General features: G+C 48.7%; 1 protein-coding gene across 1 annotated transcript; it reads left to right on the top strand.

Annotated features, from left to right (window-relative positions):
* The first annotated feature begins 487 nt into the window (after positions 1-487).
* VASH1 (vasohibin 1) lies at positions 488-18,860 on the top strand. Its single transcript, XM_030559069.1, has 7 exons — positions 488-1,919; positions 9,844-9,932; positions 11,728-11,784; positions 12,916-12,990; positions 14,167-14,548; positions 15,126-15,238; positions 15,899-18,860. The coding sequence occupies exons 1-7, from the start codon at positions 1,656-1,658 to the stop codon at positions 15,969-15,971; spliced, it is 1,053 nt and encodes a 350-aa protein (XP_030414929.1). The 5' UTR covers positions 488-1,655; the 3' UTR covers positions 15,972-18,860.
* The last annotated feature ends 1,145 nt before the right edge of the window (positions 18,861-20,005 follow it).

The following is a 20,005-nucleotide window of genomic DNA, read 5'->3' as shown; positions in this document are numbered from 1 at the left end:
CCCTCACCATAGCCTCATGGGGTATGGGGCTGCCCCTTGCCCAGGATGGGGCAGGAGATGACTGCAGGCTGGGGGGCGGGTCACAGGTTCAGACACTCACCGAAGTCCCACCAGCTGCTCAGGTGAGTGAAGGCTACTCCAGACGTCTCCCTGCTGGCCGGGGAGGGCAGGGCGGCCAATCATGTGCGTGCCTCCTCCCCTCCTCCCGTGCTGCAGTAGTAGCCAGCTGCCTCAGCGCTGCCCTTGTGCTGTAGTAGCGTAAGCGGCGGCAGCAGCAGCCGGCAGCACAGTCAGCAGGCTGGAGGGAGAACTGCGCGTCGCTCTCAGGCAGGGTCGGGGAAGAGACTCCCCTTTCCGCCCGCCCCTCGCCGAGTCCAGGGGCTCAGGCTGCCCGGCTGGGGGCTCTCTGGTCCCTTTGGGTGGGGCGCATGCGCGGGGAGCGTCTCTCTGACTCCGGGCATGGAGCGGAGCCGGCGGCAGTGCTCGATGCAGCCCGCGGGCGTGTGATCCCGGCGCGCGGCTGGGGCAGCCAGAGCCGAGGTATCAGCGGTCCCGGGACGGCCTCGGACGGGGGCTTTGTTACTCCGCATGCAGCAGCTGCCGCAGCCCACTGTCCAGCCGGTTCTCCTCGCCTCGGCAGCCAGGGGTCGCCGGGCCTTTGTCTCCCGCCCCTCGGCCTCTGCAGCCTCCTGCCCGGCAGCCTCACCAAGAGCCACCCCCCGGACTGCGCTTCCTCCGCGCTCCGGCTCCAGCAGCGTCCTCCTCCCCCGGCACGGGGGCCGGAGCCTGCCCTGCCCTGGTCGCCGGCCCCTGTTGCATTGTGACCCTTCCTGAGCTCAGCAGGCGCAAGCAGGAGCTTGGACTAAAGCGGCGATGGCATTTGAGGCGGGTATCCAGAACTGCCCCGGGGCGGCTTGTTCCTGGAGCGAACAAAGCCTCGGGGGCTGATTGCCTTAGTCTGTGGCCATTCGCTTTTGTTTGGGTCTAATGGGCTTATTGTCTAAGGGTGGCTGCAGTTTCCCCGGTGTCTGGCAGGCAGTGTCTCTAGCGGGTTAATTTTCCTGCACCGAGACAAATACTTTGAGGTGGTATGAGCCTGTCGTCACTCAGGTGTGTGATCTGCCTCTGCTCCTGCCCCTGCCCCTGCCCCTTAGCTCTGCTTTGGTGTAGTACTTCATCGATCTGCTCCTACTGATTGTAACGGGCAATCTCTTGCTAGGTCAGTGGAACCTTTTTTTTCCCCTCCCTTTTTTTGGGGGAGGGGTGTGTGTGGCCTGATCTGAATATACAGCCCCCTGCTGTCCTTGCTGTTTTATAACGACCTTTTCGTTGTTCTGCGCCTGTCCGGTTCTGCCTGCTCCATCACGGGTGACCATTTTTTGAAAAAAAGTCTAATCTATGGTGCATCTCCAGGCCACTTCGTTTGTTTTATGGGGCCCTGCCTTGACTCTTCCTTCTGGTTTGATGTGAGGAAACAACCTCCTGTTGGGTAAAATATACCTTGATATTGCACTGTTCTTATGTGAACGGGCCACGCCCTTTTTTCCTTAAAGGGCCTCTGCACTAGGCTGCCATGTGCTGCTCTGTCTCTGGCAGGCTGAGGGGGGTGGTGGGCATAGGGTTGTAATCCAGCAATTTCCAAAGTGCAGACTGGGATGCCCGGGGGGAGAACGGGGGGCAGTGGCGCTGCTGCCACCAAGCGCTTTGAGGCCAGCGAAGAGGCAACTCAGAGAGAAGAGGAGCAGGAAGATGATGGTGATGAAGATCTGCGAGATGGTGGAGTTCCTTTCTTTGTGAACCGAGGAGGGCTACCCATTGATGAGCCCACCTGGGAGAGAATGTGGAGACATGTGGCCAAGATTCACCCTGAGGGAGAAACGGTGGCTCAGAGGATTCGAGGAGCCACAGACCTACCCAAGGTGAGAATTCCTGAAAGAACTGATACTAATAAATCAAATGACACTGCTTTAGACTGTCCACTCAGAGAATGGTAGAGAAGCTGGGATTGTGTTATGTAACATTGAAATCCAGATCAATAATCCTGAAGTGGGGGTTTCACTCAATAGAAGCACAGTCATAAGGGTGTAAAGTATGGGGATTCCACATCAGAAGGAAAGTCTCTGTCCTGTGCTGCTCAGGATTTTTGCTTTGGTTTAATAGAATTTTTCCATTTAATTGCTCTGATACTATTTGTGGTGATGCAAAAAACACATGTCCAGTAACCTTAGAGCATATGGGGAAAGGCCAGGATTCTGAGACAAAGTACAGAATTGGGATTTAGCTTTCGAGGCAGCCTGCCTGGCCTGAAAGAGGAGGTGACTGTGCTCCAGCTGCATTCTGGAGTGATGTGTATTGATCTGAACACTTTGTTCTTAAAAGATTGTAATTAAAAATAATCCAGAAGGGCAACCTGCTAAAAGTACAAGGTGATGGGACCTGTTTGGTGAATAAGGAAACTTAATATGTGCATCCCAAGAAACGGAAAGTAAAGATGAGATTTATGACTGGTTAAATACTTGAGATGGGGGAAAGCTGGAGGAGTGGGAGTCGAGTAATTATAACCAGGAACAAGCTATAGGCTATAAAAGGAAATTCTTAGGTTGGACATGAGGGACAGCCTTCCCCTCAACAAGGGGAATTTTTGCACTGGAATGGTGCCTGCCTCTAAAGGTGGCTCTGACAGAGTTAAGAGCATATTAGAGAACACTTATAGAATTTGTGGAGGAAACTTGTTACTGACAAGGAATCAGACTAGATGATCTCATGTCTTGTCTTTTCTGGCCGTACTGCTGAGAGACCTATGAAAAGGGGAACCCAGGATCATGCAACTTAATATTGATGCTGTATTGAGTCCTTTGCGTTTGGGCCTCGTGAGTCTTTGTAGATGTTGCCATTTTTATATGTGCATGGCTTCTGGTGATAAAACTAGAGTATGTTTAGATTCTCAGATTGAAAGTGCTTTGCAAATATTCACTGTCTCACAACTGTCCTTTGAAATAGATATTTTTATTCCCATTTTTACAAATAGAGACAACTGAGTCAAAAAAGATTAAGTTTCCAGGGATAGCCGTGTTAGTCTGTATCCACAAAAACAACAAGGAGTCCGGTAGTACCTTAAAGACTAACAGATTTATTTGGGCATAAGCTTTCGTGGGTAAAAAAAAAAAAAAAAATCACTTCTTTAGATGCAATAACTTGCCTAGGTTCTCACGGCAAGTCTGTGGCAGAGCCAGTAAGGAAATGTTGGAATTCAGGGGTCCAGTCCCCTGTTTGAATCACGAGACTTACCCAAGAAAGCTTATGCTTAGATAAACTTGTTAGTCTCCAAGGTGCCACAAGTATTCGTTCTTTTTGCTGATACAGACTAACACGGCTGCTACTCTGAAACTCTAACCCTTGTTTCTCTTTTGTGACTCTTAAGCATGGTCTGGATCAGCACTGAGGGTGTTTCTTTGACCGAAACTTAGCCAAGCATCTATTTTTGGTACCTGCAGCACTATTGTGTAGTAGCCTGGTTTGTGCACTGTATTTAGTGAGGCTGGTGCAGAACACATTCTGCCATCTGGGCTCACTGCTTATCGGTCTCAGCATTTTACGGGGAATACAGAGGGGTGAATGTGGTAGGAAGGATTGGGGCAAGGGAATGAGAAGAGCCCACTCTTGCCTGTAGTGATGTTTCCATGTCTCTGAGCACCATTTGTACTGAAATGCACAGAAGTGGGTCTAGTTGCTTTGAAGAACTGATGCAACAGATTAGAATCCTGGCAATAATATATTCCAGGGGAAAATATATTTTGTAAATTTACTCTGCAGGGCTGGCTCCTGCGAGAGGCTGATGATGCCCATTAGGTTCCTGAGGCTGAATAGGCCTTGGGAGGAATGCAGGAGTTGCTCTAGCAGGATCAGCCCAGTGGCCTAGCTAATCCAAAATACTGTTTTGGATGAGGGTCAGTACAGGATGCTTAGGGGTTGAATTGGGGAAGATAACAAAATAAGCTCCACCCCTGGAGACACTACAATGAGATGTAATCACAGTATGTTGTACAGGTGTTTAAAAACGTCATCACATGTAATCTTCTGGGGCATCTCTCTCACAGTGGCATGCTGAGCTCTGCTAGGTTTGTTAGCCTTGCCTCCCTGATTGTAGGGAGGGAGAAAATGGGGTTACACTCTCAAGTAAATGAGCGGTCACTCACTGTAGGCTGTGTAGATTTTCATAATGTTTCCCCATTTCCTGTCTTACATGACTTGATCAGTCGTGACCTAGTTAACAGTGACACTTACCCAGTGTTGATCATTTATCTGAATTAACACCTCAGTGAGATGAAGAGAGCAGTGTTCTCTCATAGTAGACTCAGGCAGACAAGGAAAAAAAGAAAAAGCTGAGATTCTAGATCACAAGATGGCAGCTTGAAAGGCAGTGGCAGGATGCCATACTGTTCTTGTATGAATCCTGTAGATACATGGACAAAAGTATGGGGGCATGAAAGGAATAACCTGCCAATGGAAAGTTTCCTAATAATACGTGCATCCGACGAAGTGGGTATTCACCCATGAAAGCTCATGCTCCAAAACGCCTGTTAGTCTATAAGGTGCCACAGGATTCTTTGCTGCTTTTACAGATCCAGACTAACACAGCTACCCCTCTGATACTAATAACCCCTGTCACTTCGCATTTGGCTTGAGCCCTGAAGCCCTGTATGACCTCATTATCCATATAAATATCTAGATGTTGACTCCTGTTAAGTTCATGTTAACATGGCAGGGGAGGCTGTCCCATCACTGGCCAGCATTATCACCCAATACAAAATACAGAGCAGAGTTGTCTCCTGCTCACTGGTGCTGCACATCCTGCTAAGTAGTCTGGCGTTGTTTACAGGAGGTTGCCTAAACTCTTGCTTCATGCTGCTGTTTGCCAGGGCTGTGCCAGACTGTCACCTGCATGCAAGGGCCCTTTTTGATCCTAGTTGGAGTGTTGGACTAGTAGAGAAATGGAAATGAACTAGTCCAGTTTTGCTATCCTAAGTGGAGTGAAATGCTGTAGTGAAAAGGATTTGTGACTGCATGTGGTGACAAACTAGGATGGCATTTTTATGACTTTTCAAGCCAGGAATCGGGGCTCTTCTAGCTGCAGTAGATGAATAGCATTTCCCACAAGGTAACCTTAGTAATTTGCTTGCAGTTTGATTTGAGGTGAGATTGTGGCCTTAGCTGAGCACTGTGATGTGGAAGTCACAACAGGGCATCGTCTCTGTGGCCTTTCTTCTCCTAGCCCCTCCGTTGCAGGCAGTGTTGGGAGCAAGTGCTGAAACATCTCTTACTTCCCTTAGAAGCCTATTGTTTATCCCATTTGTGCTCATGTGGCAAAGTGAGTGAGGCCTCAGAACTCATTAGTTAATAATGCTTTCATAGCTCTCTATGTGTACGTCTCAAAGTGCTTTATGAAAGAAATAAAGTATAATTATCCCCATTTTACAGATGGGGGAACTAGTGAGTGTTGACACAGTGACCTTTTGGTCCAACAGGCAGAGGAGGTGCATAGGGTTTGCAGGGATCCCCAGGGTCAGATATATGCATAATAGTTCACCTGTGGGTGGCATGTGAGGTCTCTACTGAGAGCCAAGAGCCCACCAGTCACCATAAAATGTATGTACAGATAATATTTAACAAGTTATGTATCTGTACTGAAAACCATGTTCTTAAGCACTTGGAGGTAAGGCAGGTCACGAGGAGGTGACCTACTCTCCTGCCTGAAAGGAACACATCCAAGACAACAGACGCTTACCTCTGTGTCTGGTCATCTATGTATTGTCCACCTCACAATGGAGGTCTGCTGCACACTGAGCCAGATGCCAGTAGAAAGGTTGCAAGAGCTATAAGAAAAAACAAAAACACATGGTGGGTATCCTGGTCTTCATTCATAAACAAGGATGGGACCTGTATATCTTGGGAAGCAAAGTAACACTTTGGATTGTTCATGTACGAGACAAGCTCACAGTGTTGGTCTCCTGGAAGAGGGATCACAGCCAAACAGCTGTAAAAGGCTGTTTGGACTTTGGGTGAACATTGTTTAATGAGCAGCAAAGAATCCTGTGGCACCTTATAGACTAACAGACGTTTTGGAGCATGAGCTTTCGTGGGTGAATACCCACTTCCTCAGATGCCCCATGAAACATTCCTCAGATGTTTAATGAGACATGAGTATCTAGTTTTAAGTCTGTTCTAGAATGTGTTATGATTTAATTTTATATGTAACCATTTGTTTCCAATACTTGCTGTTACTTAAATATCTATGCTGGTGTGTAAATACATTTTATATTTAATTTCACTAAACATATCTAAATGCTGTGTGTTAAGAGAGCAGTGATCTGAGGTGGAACTGGTAAGCTGAGATGTACTGTTTCTCTGGAGCCAACAAATCTGTGCATACTGTGAGTGCTCAATAGATCAGGGGCTAAACACTCCACGGAGATGGTGGGTGTTTGTTTTTTTTTTTTTTTTTTTTTTTGCAGGGGGCGGCGCTGGGATTGGAGTGTGCCTATTGCTAACCTGTGGGGGGAGGTGGGGCTACATAGGTCTAAAGCAGTGTGCTTGTGTTGCCAGAACTGTTGGGGAACCAACCCCCAGCAGGTGCAGACAAAGCTTTCTCACACTAACGGCAGGTGCTAGTGAGGTTCCTTACAACCCTGGATACCACCAAGAAGCATCACATTGCAGCACAAAGCTGAAGTGACTTGCCCAAGGTGTCAACAACAGGTCAGAAGCAGAGCTAGGAAAAGGGCCCAGATCTCTTGACTTCTGGTGCACTTTCCTACCTCCTGGATTGTCCTGCGTTTTAGCATATCCTTCCGACCTTCCCTCACTCTGTAGGGCAGGACAGCCTTTCAGAATAACCCACTGGCCGTCCCGTTATTCCAGAGGCAATGGGCGTTAGTGCCACTCCATTCAGTTGCCATCAGCTTCCAAAGGCTGAGTTGATGATAGCAGTGTTGGCAGTTGCTGGCTTTGCTGCTTTTGGTAGAAGAGGTGGTGGTGTCTGTCTGCAGAGCTTATGTAGCACCAGTGGCTCCATGGGTGGTATGGCAGGGAGCAGGTCTGTCTATGCATTTGTAAAAGTTTTTCATTCTAAATGGCAGAGAGATAAAGGTGGAAACAAGCGGATTTGTAGCTCGTCAGTGACAGTGGGGGGAGACGCCCACAAAAGAAGCTGGATTTTAGCATCCCTGAAGGATAGGCTGGGATATGCATGCTTGAGCTTTAGTTATGGTGTGTGAGGGGTTAATATATACATCTGCTATCTGAATAACATCAGTACTCTGCTGGAAGTAGCAGCATCTGAATAGCTAGAGCTATGATACTCTAATGATGATAGGACCATATAAGTATTTTGAGAGAGACAGCTTTTTTTTTAAAGTTACATTATCAAATACCTCCTCCCTCAGGGAGCGGGAGCTCTGTTTGTGCCTCTCTTCCATCTGGCTTGCTTTCATTCTGCTTGACTCATTTTAAGCATGGAGATCTCAGATCTTCACCAGGCTCCCTTCCGAAGATGGGCTCTACTGATGGGGTTGGGACTCAGCTGTGTCAGGCAGGAGTTCAGTGCAATATCCAAATGTTTACAAGTGTGGGAGTGCTGGGATGTAACCCAGCCATACAAGTTTGGAGAGACAAGAATGGGTAAGGCAGCCAGCCTTCCAGGGGCATGTATTCCAGTGACTGGAGCAGGAGGGCCCAGGAAACCTGCGTTGCTGTCCCACCAAATTGCTGGTGACCATGGTTAAGGTAATCCACCTCTGCATTCCCATCTGTGTTTAAAATAAATTTCCATCCACCTCCTTGAGGATTGTGAAGATACCTGTTTGTACTCTGAGATCTGTGGATGGAGGATGCTGGAGAAAGCCAAAATGTTATCACTCCTCCATTCAGCACAGTGATGAGAGGGACAGATTCCTTATCCCTTCTCTCACTCCTCTCCACCTTTTCCCCAGGCAACATACTGGAGACCTGCCACCAAAGAAATCATAGCCCATTCTGGGCTGCATGGCCAGATCTGAGAGCCAGAGCACAGCTTAATTACTTAAGGTGCTGCTTCTACATTAACTAGTCCCCCAGTGAAGTGGTTTCCATTACACTGTCTAAGGATATTGCTTGTTCCCTGGAGGGAAAGGGGATCTGACAGCAAGGAGTGGTTTCCAGCAGCAGAGAGGAGTAACTAAAAGGAACCAGTAACTTGTGCTGATAATGTGTATCTAACCGGAACCCAGGGAGTTAATTTTAGCTGTTTGTCTCTTCACAAACATTGCACAGAAGTCACCCACTGAAGAAATGAATTAAGGCTAAATGCTGAGCCTGCCTGGTTTTACCACTTTCATTGGTTCTGCTTCAGAATAATTTTCTGTGACTCAGTATGTTATGTCATAGCTTCTAAATCAGCTTAGCATATATTAGTTTCAGAGATGGCCAAATTCCCTGCATTATTCTCGAGGGGGCTTCCTGTTCCCCTGGGGATAGGAGCTCAAACTGTTGGGGATATTGTATCCTTCCTCTCCCTTGCAGTGCCTCCTGCTGGGAGAGGTTGCGGTAGAAGGAGCTCCTATTTCTGCATGTCCTCAGCAGGGGACTGAAGTGAGGTATTTGCTCACAAAGGTTACTGGAGACAACAGCTGGCACATTTTGTTGGTTCTTATGTCTAGTCACAGCTCTGAGAGGTGCTGGAAAATGGACACCAGTCACAAAATGCATCTTCATCAAACTGACTTATGGGGAAAATCTTAAGACAATAAGAGAGATCAAAATACTCAAGAGAAAATCTAGACATAGAACTTCTTACAGCTTCCTGCTGTTATGTAAATACTGCTGTGCTTGGAGCTGCGCAAAACAAACAGCCTCTCTCCTGAGATGCTTGCATCTAAATAGGCAGACACCACCAAATACAATGAAAGGACCAGAGGGAGGTGTCTGTCTCAGTTTAACTTTGTTATACAAGAGGTGGGTTACTGCATGTTCCCTGAAGAATGGAACTGACAAAACCACACTGCCACTGAGAGTTGTGGCTCTGGTGTTGGATCCACGTGCGAGGGCATTAACCTTCCTTAGTAGGCTTGGGGAAGTTCTGGCACAAAGTTCTCCCTGTCATGGTCACACCAAATCTGTTTTTCCATTGTCTTTCATTGACCAAGTGTCTCCTTGTCCCTGTTTTGTGAGTTCAGCCTTATTTTTTGTTTTGGCTGGGCAATAATCCAGGTAATAGCCACAGCTGTGTAACTGACAGTCATAAAAGTTAGAGCTGGAAAAACCCTATTGCCTTATCCAGTCCATCTGCCTGCCAATGCAAATTCATTCCCACTTCATTTCTAGTTTTCACAGTGCCAACAGGTGGGGCTTTCACCCTTTCCCTTGTGAGTCTGTTCCATGCCCTGATACTTCTTGGCTATACTTTCATTCCATGCCTCCATCTTAGACCCATGTACTGTCCTGAGCTCCTCTTTCTCCTTTGTATTTGTGCTTTTTAGATGTTTGTAGACTATTTTGTGTACCTCATTGCTTGCCACTTAACAACATTCTGCAGACTTTCTTTTAGTTTTTCATTTTAAAAACTAGTCCTTCCATCTCCCTTATAACTGTCACTCTTCTCTAAATCCCCTCCAGTTTGTCAACTTGAGGATAGAAGAATGAAGTGACTGTCAACTCAAGGAATAACTTGGGTGGACAGCAAAAAGGGATTAGCTCCTTGGGTTACAGAGGAATGCAGTTCCTATGATGATGCGCCAGAGCATTGAGCAAAGGGACTAGCAGGTTCAGGAGATGTCTGCTCTCTGACTCGCTCTGCCTTCCCTTGTTCAGATTCCCATACCAAGTGTGCCTGCGCTCCAGCCGTCCACCCCCATCCCTGAGCGCCTAGAAGCCATACAGCGCTACATCAAGGAGCTTCAGTATCCTTTACTATTATCAAAGACACCAAGGAATGATGATCCAGGAAGGGGAAGCAAGGAGACCTTCCAATAGCCGACCATAAGAGAACAGCTGACTCTGCTTCAGCCAGAAGGGGAAATGAAACTTGTTCCCTAAAAGCAGGAAACTGAAGTTGTGACAGTGAGTGGTTTTGCTGTTTTATTCTAATCCTGCCCAATTGTGTCTCCTGTGGTTAACCCTTCGTCACAGCAGCATGTGCGTCAGCAGGGCCAAGCTAATGGGTGGTAGGTTTTCTTTAAGCCAGACTCCTTGAATTCAAGTGGTTGTTCCTTTTAAAACATCCTAATTGAAGGCCCTTGTAGCTGTTGTGCTTGCCTAACCCTGCAGGGAGGGCCCGGGACAGATTAAAGCATAGGATTAGAAGATGCTAATCTCCCCTGCCAAGGTTGGGTGTGCTGGTGGTGGGGAATTTGAGCTTTATGCTGAGTCATTTTACTGGGTGCTTTCTGCTCGGTAGGTGGCCAGAATATGATAGTCACTCCTGCTTTTGAGAGTCAGATGGATGACCAACTCCCAACCATGTTTAGCTGCCTGTATGTTTATGGCCTGGGAACAAGACTCCTGCATACCCTTGCGCTCTGTGTGCTGGGATGGAGTGAGGATGAGGGCATGTGCAACACAAGTGCATTTTTATCTTGCTGATGGGATATGGACAGGGGTGTCCCTACCCATACACAAAGTACGCAGCTGCATAGGGCACCAGGAAATTTGGAGCACCAAATTTCCTGGTGCCCTGTGCAGCTGCATGCTGCTCCAGCCCCTGCTCTGCCTCTTCCCACCCTTGCTCCACCCCGGCCCCGCCTCCACTCCACCCCTTTCCCTGAGGACTTGCAGCAGAGGACGAGCCTGCACTCACTGTGTGGCGGTGAATGGAGCAACCTGGCCCTAGCCTGTTCCACACTGCCAGCTCCCAGCTGTGCTGCTGGTGAATGCTGAGGGGTGGTTTCCACCCTGCGCCCCAAGGCTGGGAGCCAGGGGAGCAAAGCAGGCTGGGGCCAGGTCACTCCCCTTCCTGCCACCCCATGAGTGTGGCATTGGGCTCGCTCTGCACTTGCTAGGCGGCAGGAAGTGGAGTGACCCAGCTCCAACCCACTCTGCCAGCTCATGCTGGGGGGTGGTTCCTCCCTGCCCCCCAAGCCTGCCCTTCCCTCCCCCCCCAAACAGAGGCCTGGGGCCAACACCCCTCCCCCCCACACACACGGGGCGGGGTGGGGGGCTGTGTAGGGCACCAAAATGGCTAGGGATGGCCCTGGATATGGAGATGACTCAAGGGGGGAAGGGAGCTTGCCAGCACCTTTTTGCTAATCCTGGGGTTGTGCTGTTTTAGAGATAGATACCAGCCAGCATGAAAGCCAGGTAAAGTTTTGGCATCATTAGACTGGTGATGATGATCCCCTGCAGGCAGCAGCAAGACAGGACTTGTTTCAACCCTGTTTGGGTCTGGGAATCTGTGGTGCTGGAGAGAAGGCTGACCAGAAAATGTGCTTGTCAGCAGGAATAGGGAGGGAAATAGATTGCCACTCTGTTTCCTTCCTCCCCTAAGCCAAAGAATGCAAGTGGGAGGAGTAGCCAAATGGAAACGCCTACTTTCTCGTGCTGGTATTTTGCTTGCTGGATCCTGAGGTTCCCTGTGAGAATGGTAACTGATACCTTGATGGTACAAAGAGATTCCTCCAGGCAGATTGCACTATGTGGGCAGCTCTGGCTTCTCAGCTCTCTTCCAGTCTGCATGGCCCCTTAACCTTTTTCCGCCAGGTACAATCATACTGGGACGCAGTTCTTTGAAATTAAGAAGAGCAGACCTCTGACCGGGTAAGTGCTGTCAGCCTTTCCCACGCTCCTGCCTTTCTGTTTGGGGAACTTGCCACATTTGATGCCTGCTACCTCTGTACTGAGTCTGGCCAAGAGTACAGGCTGGACTATGGGGATTTTGTTGAGTGTCACAGTTCTGCTCTTCCTAAGGAGGTTGAACTCTGCTCAGGGTGCAGTTGGTCAGAGCCATAATTTAGCCTTATTCAAGCATGAGGGCTGGATTTGTTGCCAAGAATCAGTAAACTATCTGTTAGCCAGAGGTGCCCAGTCTCTGAGCACAATCTAATTTATAATCTAGATCATGGGCTTCTGAGGGATTTTGTGTAAAGTAAAACAAGGTCCCCAAAGGCCAAACGTCTCTACAATTCTTGCTGCCCAGTGTCCTGGAGTGCGTTTGGTGCAGAATGTGGACTTGCTAGACTCTCTTTCTGGTGACTGAAACTTTATAAAGGAAAAAGAAATGTGTGGGGAAGAAAGGAGGTGGTGATGGTGGTGGACACCCCCAGATGGCTGTGCCTTGTAAACCCCTAGGTATGTACATAGGCTGAAGTCAATCATCTTCGTGCACCTGGGTTCCACAGATACAGCTAGGGACTTCTTAGTCTGCTAACCACACCATTGTGCTAACATTAATACTGCTGGCCCAAGCCATCAGGTATAGGTGAATATTTGGGCATTCCAAACATTTTATGATGTAACCAGGGCAGAATCTGCTGCAGGCCCCTTCCCTGCCCTCAGATGTGGGAAAGCAAGTGTGTCTGGAACTCGGCCTCCTGCCTGAGGCTTCTTATCTTGGTTAGATGGGTATAAATCCAGAGGAACTGCACTGAGATGAAAGGGAATGACTCCAGACTTGCTGAGAGTAGTGTCTGGCATAGAGGGTAGAGCCTGTTTGGCTCATTGAGGGGAAACTCCACAGCAGCAGTGCTGGAGGGGAATGACAAAAGACTGAGTTTGAATTTAATTTATTCCTAAAGGGTTTTCTCCTCTCCTGTCTGCCTTAATAGTCTTCCTCTCTCCTTGCAACCTGCCCTGCATATACGCTGCCTAGCGACTGAATTCACCAGTCCTGCTCAGTGCAAACCCCTTTAATTCTCCTCCTCCATCTCTCCCCCTTGTGCTGTCTAACAGGCTAATGGACCTGGCCAAAGAAATGACCAAAGAGGCCCTGCCAATCAAATGCCTGGAAGCTGTGATCCTGGGAATGTATCCTTTCCTCTTTAGAAATATGCATGTGTGCCCACCCTAATGCGTTCTCCCCCTGTAGAGCCCTGCAGATCTGGGGATATCCACTTTATATCAGATGCGAAGATCTGTTGAGCATGTTTGCGGATCATGGATTGGCTGCAGATACAAACTTTGTATCTGCTCAGGGCTCTACTCCCTCTGCTCCCTTATGATCCTCTCATGCTGCTGGTGCATTGCAAAGTGCCAAGCAGAGAACCCAAGTAGCAGAGTTAGTTCTTCATGGTCACTTCTCTCCCCTGCTTTAGGATTGAGTGTTTATTCCTTTTGAACATAACAGGGAGAGGGAGAGAAGAAGGATGTGGGGATTAAACAGGAAAGAAATAGCATCAGGTCAGAAACCCTGTTGCATAGTGGGTATGTCTCACTCACTGTACATCACCTTGCACTTTCTTTGCAGTGCAGGGAGACATGGAAGGGAACCTGTCAGACTCTCCCCTGGATAATGCTTGCTTTTAGTCCCAGATTTGTGCCAGCCCCTCCGTGTACACACGTCCTGGGAAGCACATCTCTGGGACCTGCCAGGCTGAGTCCAACTAGGGCCACATTTCTTTATTTATTGGAGTTGCCTCATTGATGGGGAAGTATTTGAAAGCTAGGTTAATTGGCCTGTGTATTTTGGAAAGTTAGTTGTCTTCAGAGGCAGTGCTTTTATGAAATGCCAGTTTGGGGATCTCGATGGCTCAGGAGAATGGGTTACATTTTACCTGTAGGGCACCAGGTCCATTTCTCCTAGGCTGATAGTGATGGTCAATTTAACTAACTTGCCTGGTGGCCTCTGTGTGAAATGAGATGGTGGCCCTGGTCCTCCCAGCTCTTAGCAGGACAGGTGTACACACCACAAAATTGCTATTATAACTGGCTTCCCTTTGTGGGCAGTCTTGTTGGAGTAGGTCAAGACTGAGCATCCCTTTGATCCCAGGACAGGGTAGACTTGTCTCATGGGGGGCTGGAGCTGTACCTGCTCTAGGGATAAACAGGATTTGGTCTCCAGGGATGTCAATGAGGTATTTGTCGTCAGCAGTGAATCTGCTTTCCAGTCTAGGCTGGCTGAGATGTTCTGGGGGATGGGGAGGAAGAATCTTCCTCCTTTCCATGGCATCACCAGTTATCTCCTGAATGGTGTGACGCTGCCAGTTACCTCACCAACAACATGCCCACACTGGAGCGTTTCCCCATCAGCTTCAAAACGCACTTCTCAGGGAACTACTTCCGCCACATTGTGCTGGGGGTGAACTTTGGGGGCCGCTATGGAGCACTGGGCATTAGCCGGCGAGAGGAACTCATGTATAAGGCGCCCACCTTCCGCACACTGAGTGAGCTGATCTTCAACTACGAGGAGGCATACCACCGCTGCTGGCACGTCCTCAGAAAGGTGAAGCTGGGCCATTGTGTGTCCCATGACCCACACAGTGTGGAGCAGATTGAGTGGAAGCACTCCATTTTGGACGTGGAAAAGCTGAGCCGTGAGGACTTCCGCAAGGAGCTCGAGAGACATGCCCGGGACATGAGGCTAAAGGTGAGAAGCTGGGAAGTGCTTGGGAAACCTGCCTGCTGCTATTGGAGGCTGCAGGTGTGAATTTTGTTCTTGGTGCCAGAGCCTTGGAGTTTAATTGGATCCTGGTGCTAGTATGTTGGGAGGTACAGATTCTGCTGGGTGGGGGTGGGGGAAGGCAGTGAGGTGGAGGAACGGGGTAAGGATTCTCCTCTCCTTTCTGCAGACCCTGACCCCAATGGGGTGCAGATCCCTCTTCTTTTGGCAGGTGTAGATGCTGTGCATCAAAGTATAGCTCTTGCCCAAGAGCTGGGAATATGAATCTTGTACCTTCAGGTATGCCTGCTAGGCATTAGACAGATGAGCCAAGATACGTACTTGCTCAGAAGTTTTGGGTGGAAGAGTGTGCTTGAGACTCTCTAAAGGCAGGGTACAGTATAGTAAAGCTACATAATGCTCATCACTGCCTTTTTCTTTTTCACTTTTAATTTTCTTCATTTCACTGTCATTCCTTCCTAGACAATGAAGTACCTTGGGCATTGTGTTCCCCAGCCACTGCTAGCCCTGGCTTCTCTCCCACCTTGTTGTTTTCCTCTTGCAGATCGGCAAAGGAACAGGGCCACCATCTCCCACGAAGGATAGGAAGAAAGATGTGTCCTCCCCACAGCGGGGCCAGTCCAGTCCACACCGCCACAACAGCCGTGGGGAGAGGCGGTGAGTGGGGTTGGTGGATGGCCTGTTTTGGAGGATCTTTCTCAGTCGTGCTATAGGATTTCCCCTCCATCCCCTCTCACACTTGGATAAAGTAGATTTCTGAGAACTCTCTTGGCACGGTCCATAACTGGGGAGATGTCTCTCAGCTGCATTGGTGTGGTGTGTTCCCCCCCCCCCGCCGCACCCCCAGTCTCTCTCCCTTTCAGCTCTCTCATTGCTTTCTCTACATGAGTTGCTGCCTTCTCACTTTCCAAACTATAGCTGGAATTAGGGGCGGGCTGCAGATAGAGGAAGGTCACCCCATCTAATGCCTAATGTGGGGTGGGTCACACAGATGACCCCCAAAAGAGATGTCTGAACCTACATCACTGGTCAGTGAGAACTGGTGTGCCTTTGAGGCTGCTTCCAGGCCTACTCCAAATCCATCTTCCCAGGAAAGTATCTCAAGTGGAGGTGCTTGGCTTCCCACTCTGTGTTTCATCCTCTTGTGGGAGTTAGCGGCTAGAAGAAGAACCACCCCTGTCACTCTAGGAGTATAGGATCTGGTGAAGGGGATGAAATTTCTCTTCTCATGTTGGCACCTCTCAGCCTGTGTGGGTTACCCTGTCAGAGGAGAAATTGAGACTGCCTCTGAATAACTACTTCTCTCTGTCTTCACAGGCTGTCTGGTGAGAAGAAGCCTGCCGAATCCAAAGCCATGCCAGACCTCAATGGTTATCAAATCCGGGTGTGAAGAGAGGCACACCTTGTGTGCCGGGCTCCATTGACTCCTCATTGGCCACACTTGAAACCAGGATCACCTGTAGCAAGCTCAACATGGGGAAGGGGAAGTGGGAGTGGCGGGCTGGTCTTCCAAGGTACTTCTATCAGGCCTATCCCTGAGCTGTATCCTGGGGGTCAGACGAGTCACCTGCCTGTCTTGGGAAGAACACTTTTTTTAATTCAACAAAACAAGTTTATAAGAGAACAGATCTGCCAGTTGATGGGAAGGTCCTGCAGGATGCTTGGGAGGGCTCCTACTGTGATGTGGTGAGGGGTGGAGTGAGTGAGGCCAAGCAGAGCTCAGGCTTTGCATGGAATCCTTTGGACTGACAAAGACGACAGGTGGGGCATTTTATCCACAGTGCCACTTCCTCTTCTATGCCGAAGGTCTCAAGCCAGCACAAAGCCCCTGGGCTTGAAGGAGGGGAAGGTATTGTAATGGAAAGGCCCCTGCCTCTGGTGAAGGAAGGATTTCTGGTTTTGTAACTTCTGTGTATTTTGCTACTGTCACTCTTGTTGGGGAGGGAGTGAAATACACGATCACCTTCCCCATCCCCTGTGCCTGCAGGGAAGAGGAATAAGCCCTGGAATAATTAATATTTGCATCACTAATGAAAATGCAACCTGTCAGTGGTGTTAAGAGCCTCATATGCAGTGAATTCACCACTCTAACATTCCGTTGGGTCTGCAATGTATCCCCCCTATGGCTCATTGACTCTATGGGGGATGAGTGTGTCTCCTTTCCTGTGAGGTGCTGTGGATACTTCCCTTCATGGCAGGCTGTTCAGGAAATGCCCATGCCACTGTAACCTGGAAATGGGCTGCTGGACAGCTCTGTCTGTGGGGATGAGTGCTTAACCAGTAGGATGGTTGGAAACTGTCTCCCCCACTTCCTTCTCAGTGGTGGTAACTGGAAGCTGCAGGGAAAGCTTTGGCCACTGAGGTGCAACTCCATCAGGAAGCAAGTGACTCTGATGCACATGAGTAGCCTTCACAAGCATCTTTCTCTCCAAAAAGGAAAGAGCTTCAGTTTTTCCTTGCTGGGTTGTAACATTAGTCTCATGGGGGGGCTCTTCATTCCCATCCTGGCCACTTGCTTAACCCTGGAATATTCAAGGCACCACATCAAATTCCCACTTTCGCTCTTGTGCTTATGAGCTACTATTGTGACACCTTGCACTTCCCCCTTAGAGTCTGGCTTCATTTCACCCTGTGAGGAAGGGCTACTTTTCCTGGATGCTCAGAGCCACAGTGGAATTTTGGGAACCAACTTTGAAACAGAAGGGTACAGGGTCCAATGTAGTGCTTTGCTCAAGGGGCCAGTGTGCTGGTGAATCCTTAAGCAAAATAAGATAGTGTTTTGTGGTCATGTTGCCGTGTTCACCCTCACCCTTTGTCAACATCCACAGCTGGCCAGTGCCTGCTGGAGTGCCTCTAAAAGTGAGGCATACTACCTCTAGGAACACACAGGGCACTGCCGCAGCAAATCCTATGTGGTATACCTGAGGATGCTTTCAGGAAACATGCTATTGGAGGTAGGATGGGGAAATGTTTCTCAGATTGAAATAAGGTGGGGTGCTGCACTGTTGCTGTAGGGTAATAGCTTCCAACCCTTTCATGCACTGGTCTACCACTCCATGCTCCCTCCTTCCTTTCATCTGTGGAGGTTTTGGAGCAACCTATGCTCAGGCTGGGCAAGAGTGGCAGAAATAAATGGGATGTGCTGCCATATTGAGTCCAAGCCAGAAGCTCATGCCCAAGTTAAACCTCGGGTACCAGCTCAATCAAGATTGAAATGTCTGTGGGGAATCACTGTTCCAGGGTGTCCCATTTCTCCTAACTGTTCAGTCTGGCCCATTTTGATTGCAGTGGTCCGTCTGTCCTAGGAGTAGGCAGCATAGCTGTGTGCCTGTCCTCTTCCTGTTTGTTCTGACAGTGTACTTAACACTATTTGTTAATGAGTACCATTCTCCAGCAAGAGGGGCTGGCCCTTCCACCTGACTAAAGCCTTGGCAGCTCACAAATTTCCATTCAAAGGAGAGGCACAGCTAAGCAGTCTACATGCTGCATGTCAGAACTGAAGAGCATTGGCAGATATGCGTGTGGGGCCCAAAACTTGACATACCAGGGGTGCTGCATCTCATGGCGGAATTGATTCAGAGAGGGAAGTGAGAAGCAAGGGGTGAGTGGGTCAAGCCTGAGGCATGTTGACATAGGGGATGGCAAATTGTTTAACATTCAGTCCTCTTACACTACAAAAAGTGTCTAGATATTTATGCAATCTGGCTGTATCCAAATCATGTTAAACATTCTGTATTCTTTCTTGCCTGAGTGGATGCTGGAATCATGACTGACTATAACTATGGTAGATAACTGGGCTTTCTGGCGTAACAATGCTGTCTTTCTCTCCTCTGCCCATGCTGCTTGCCCTGGTCTGTTTCCCCCAAGAGTAGTAGCCTGACTGCTAGACCCAAAGATGGGACCGTGTTGTAGCTTAAGGATGAAATTGGCCCTTTCACTGTATCCCAGACCTCTGTAAGAAAGTGAGTTTAATGCTATTAGGAATGAATGATGGCAATTAATCCTTAATGGTTCCAGAGCAAAACATGGAACCAGGTGGAGTCCAGGGCAGATGATTTTGTCCAGTACTAGCTTGGAGTCCTTTTAATAAGGTCTTATAAAAATATCACCAGTGGGGTTTTTATTATGTGTTTAAATTCCACTTCTTCAGGTTCTCCTCCTTATATGTTCCTTAGTCTATGCAGCTCTGAAACCTGGGGGGAGGAAGTATCAGAGAGGTAGTCGTGTTAGGCTGGATCTGTAGAAAGTGACAGAGTCCTGTAGCACCTTATAGACTAACAGACGTATTGGAACATCCATCTGACAAAGTGGGTATTCACCCACAAAAGCTTATGCTCCAATATGTCTGTTAGTCTATAAGGTGCCACAGGACTCTTTGTCTCTCTTGTTGGGGAGGAAGTGCCTCCATACATGAGCCAGACCATACTTGCATTGTATATGTCAGGTGTGACCACATTGTGGCTTGTGAGCCTTGTGTGGCTCCTTAACAGTTAAAGTGCGGCTTGTGGAGCCCTCCATGCCCCCACCCTCATTCTCCACCTACTAGCTGCCTTCCCTGTGGGGAGTGGGGTCTCGGGGCTTTAGCCCTGCAGGAGGGCGTTGGGCTCAGGACGTGCCCCAGCAGGCGACACACTGTGGGGCAGGCTGTCCATGTCTTGTGCGCTCGAACTTCTGAAGATTATCTTATGTGGCTTGGAGGGTCAGTAAGTTTTGCCAGCCCTGGTATATGTGGTCAACCAGGGTTACGGAGAGGGGGCCTTAACTGAATTCCTTTAGCAAGACCATTTTTAAATATGAATGCTGGGTTCAAACACAGCTCTTCCTAACACTTCTGTGGTGCTGGTGTAGACAGGGCCTCTTGTTCCACACCCTTCAACTTAATTCTACAACTGTCTTAAAGTGGCAGTGAATAGAGACCAAGGGGTTCCTCCCTGGGGGTACTCTGGCATGGTACAAATGTACCAGGCTGACAGCTGAAAAGTGGGCTCAGGTCTCCATCAGCGTGTGGGCAATAGTCTAGGCTTCTGAGACTCCAGTGTTGCTCTGAAACCACTCTGCAGTGGCTTACTGCATTTCATGGTATGCACCAGCTGGGGGATCTGTAATGCTTTGTATTTAGGTGTGATTATCCTGCCCCTTGTGACACCCAGTTTGTATGTACTGCACATCTCTATAGTGTACTCTATACCTTGCCACTTAGAGTAGATGACTCCAGAGTTTTGTCTTGGATGTAGTTTGTATTTAGCAGGAGAAGGAGAGGTAAGTTATTTGCACAGTAGCAGAAAAAGAAGTTATTTGCTGTGTTGATGTTACCAGAGCCGTTTTATGTGAAGAATGTTGCCATTGTATTGCAGCTAAAACCCTGAACCAGACTCTGACCCCATCAGTCACCTGAAAGGCTGGTTCACATGTGGTACATATAAA

The sequence above is a fragment of the Gopherus evgoodei genome, chromosome 4, assembly GCF_007399415.2.
Source record: "Gopherus evgoodei ecotype Sinaloan lineage chromosome 4, rGopEvg1_v1.p, whole genome shotgun sequence".
Lineage (NCBI taxonomy): Eukaryota > Metazoa > Chordata > Testudines > Testudinidae > Gopherus > Gopherus evgoodei.
Note: the sequence above shows the minus strand (reverse complement) of the source record. Positions and strands in the feature narration are given on the sequence as shown.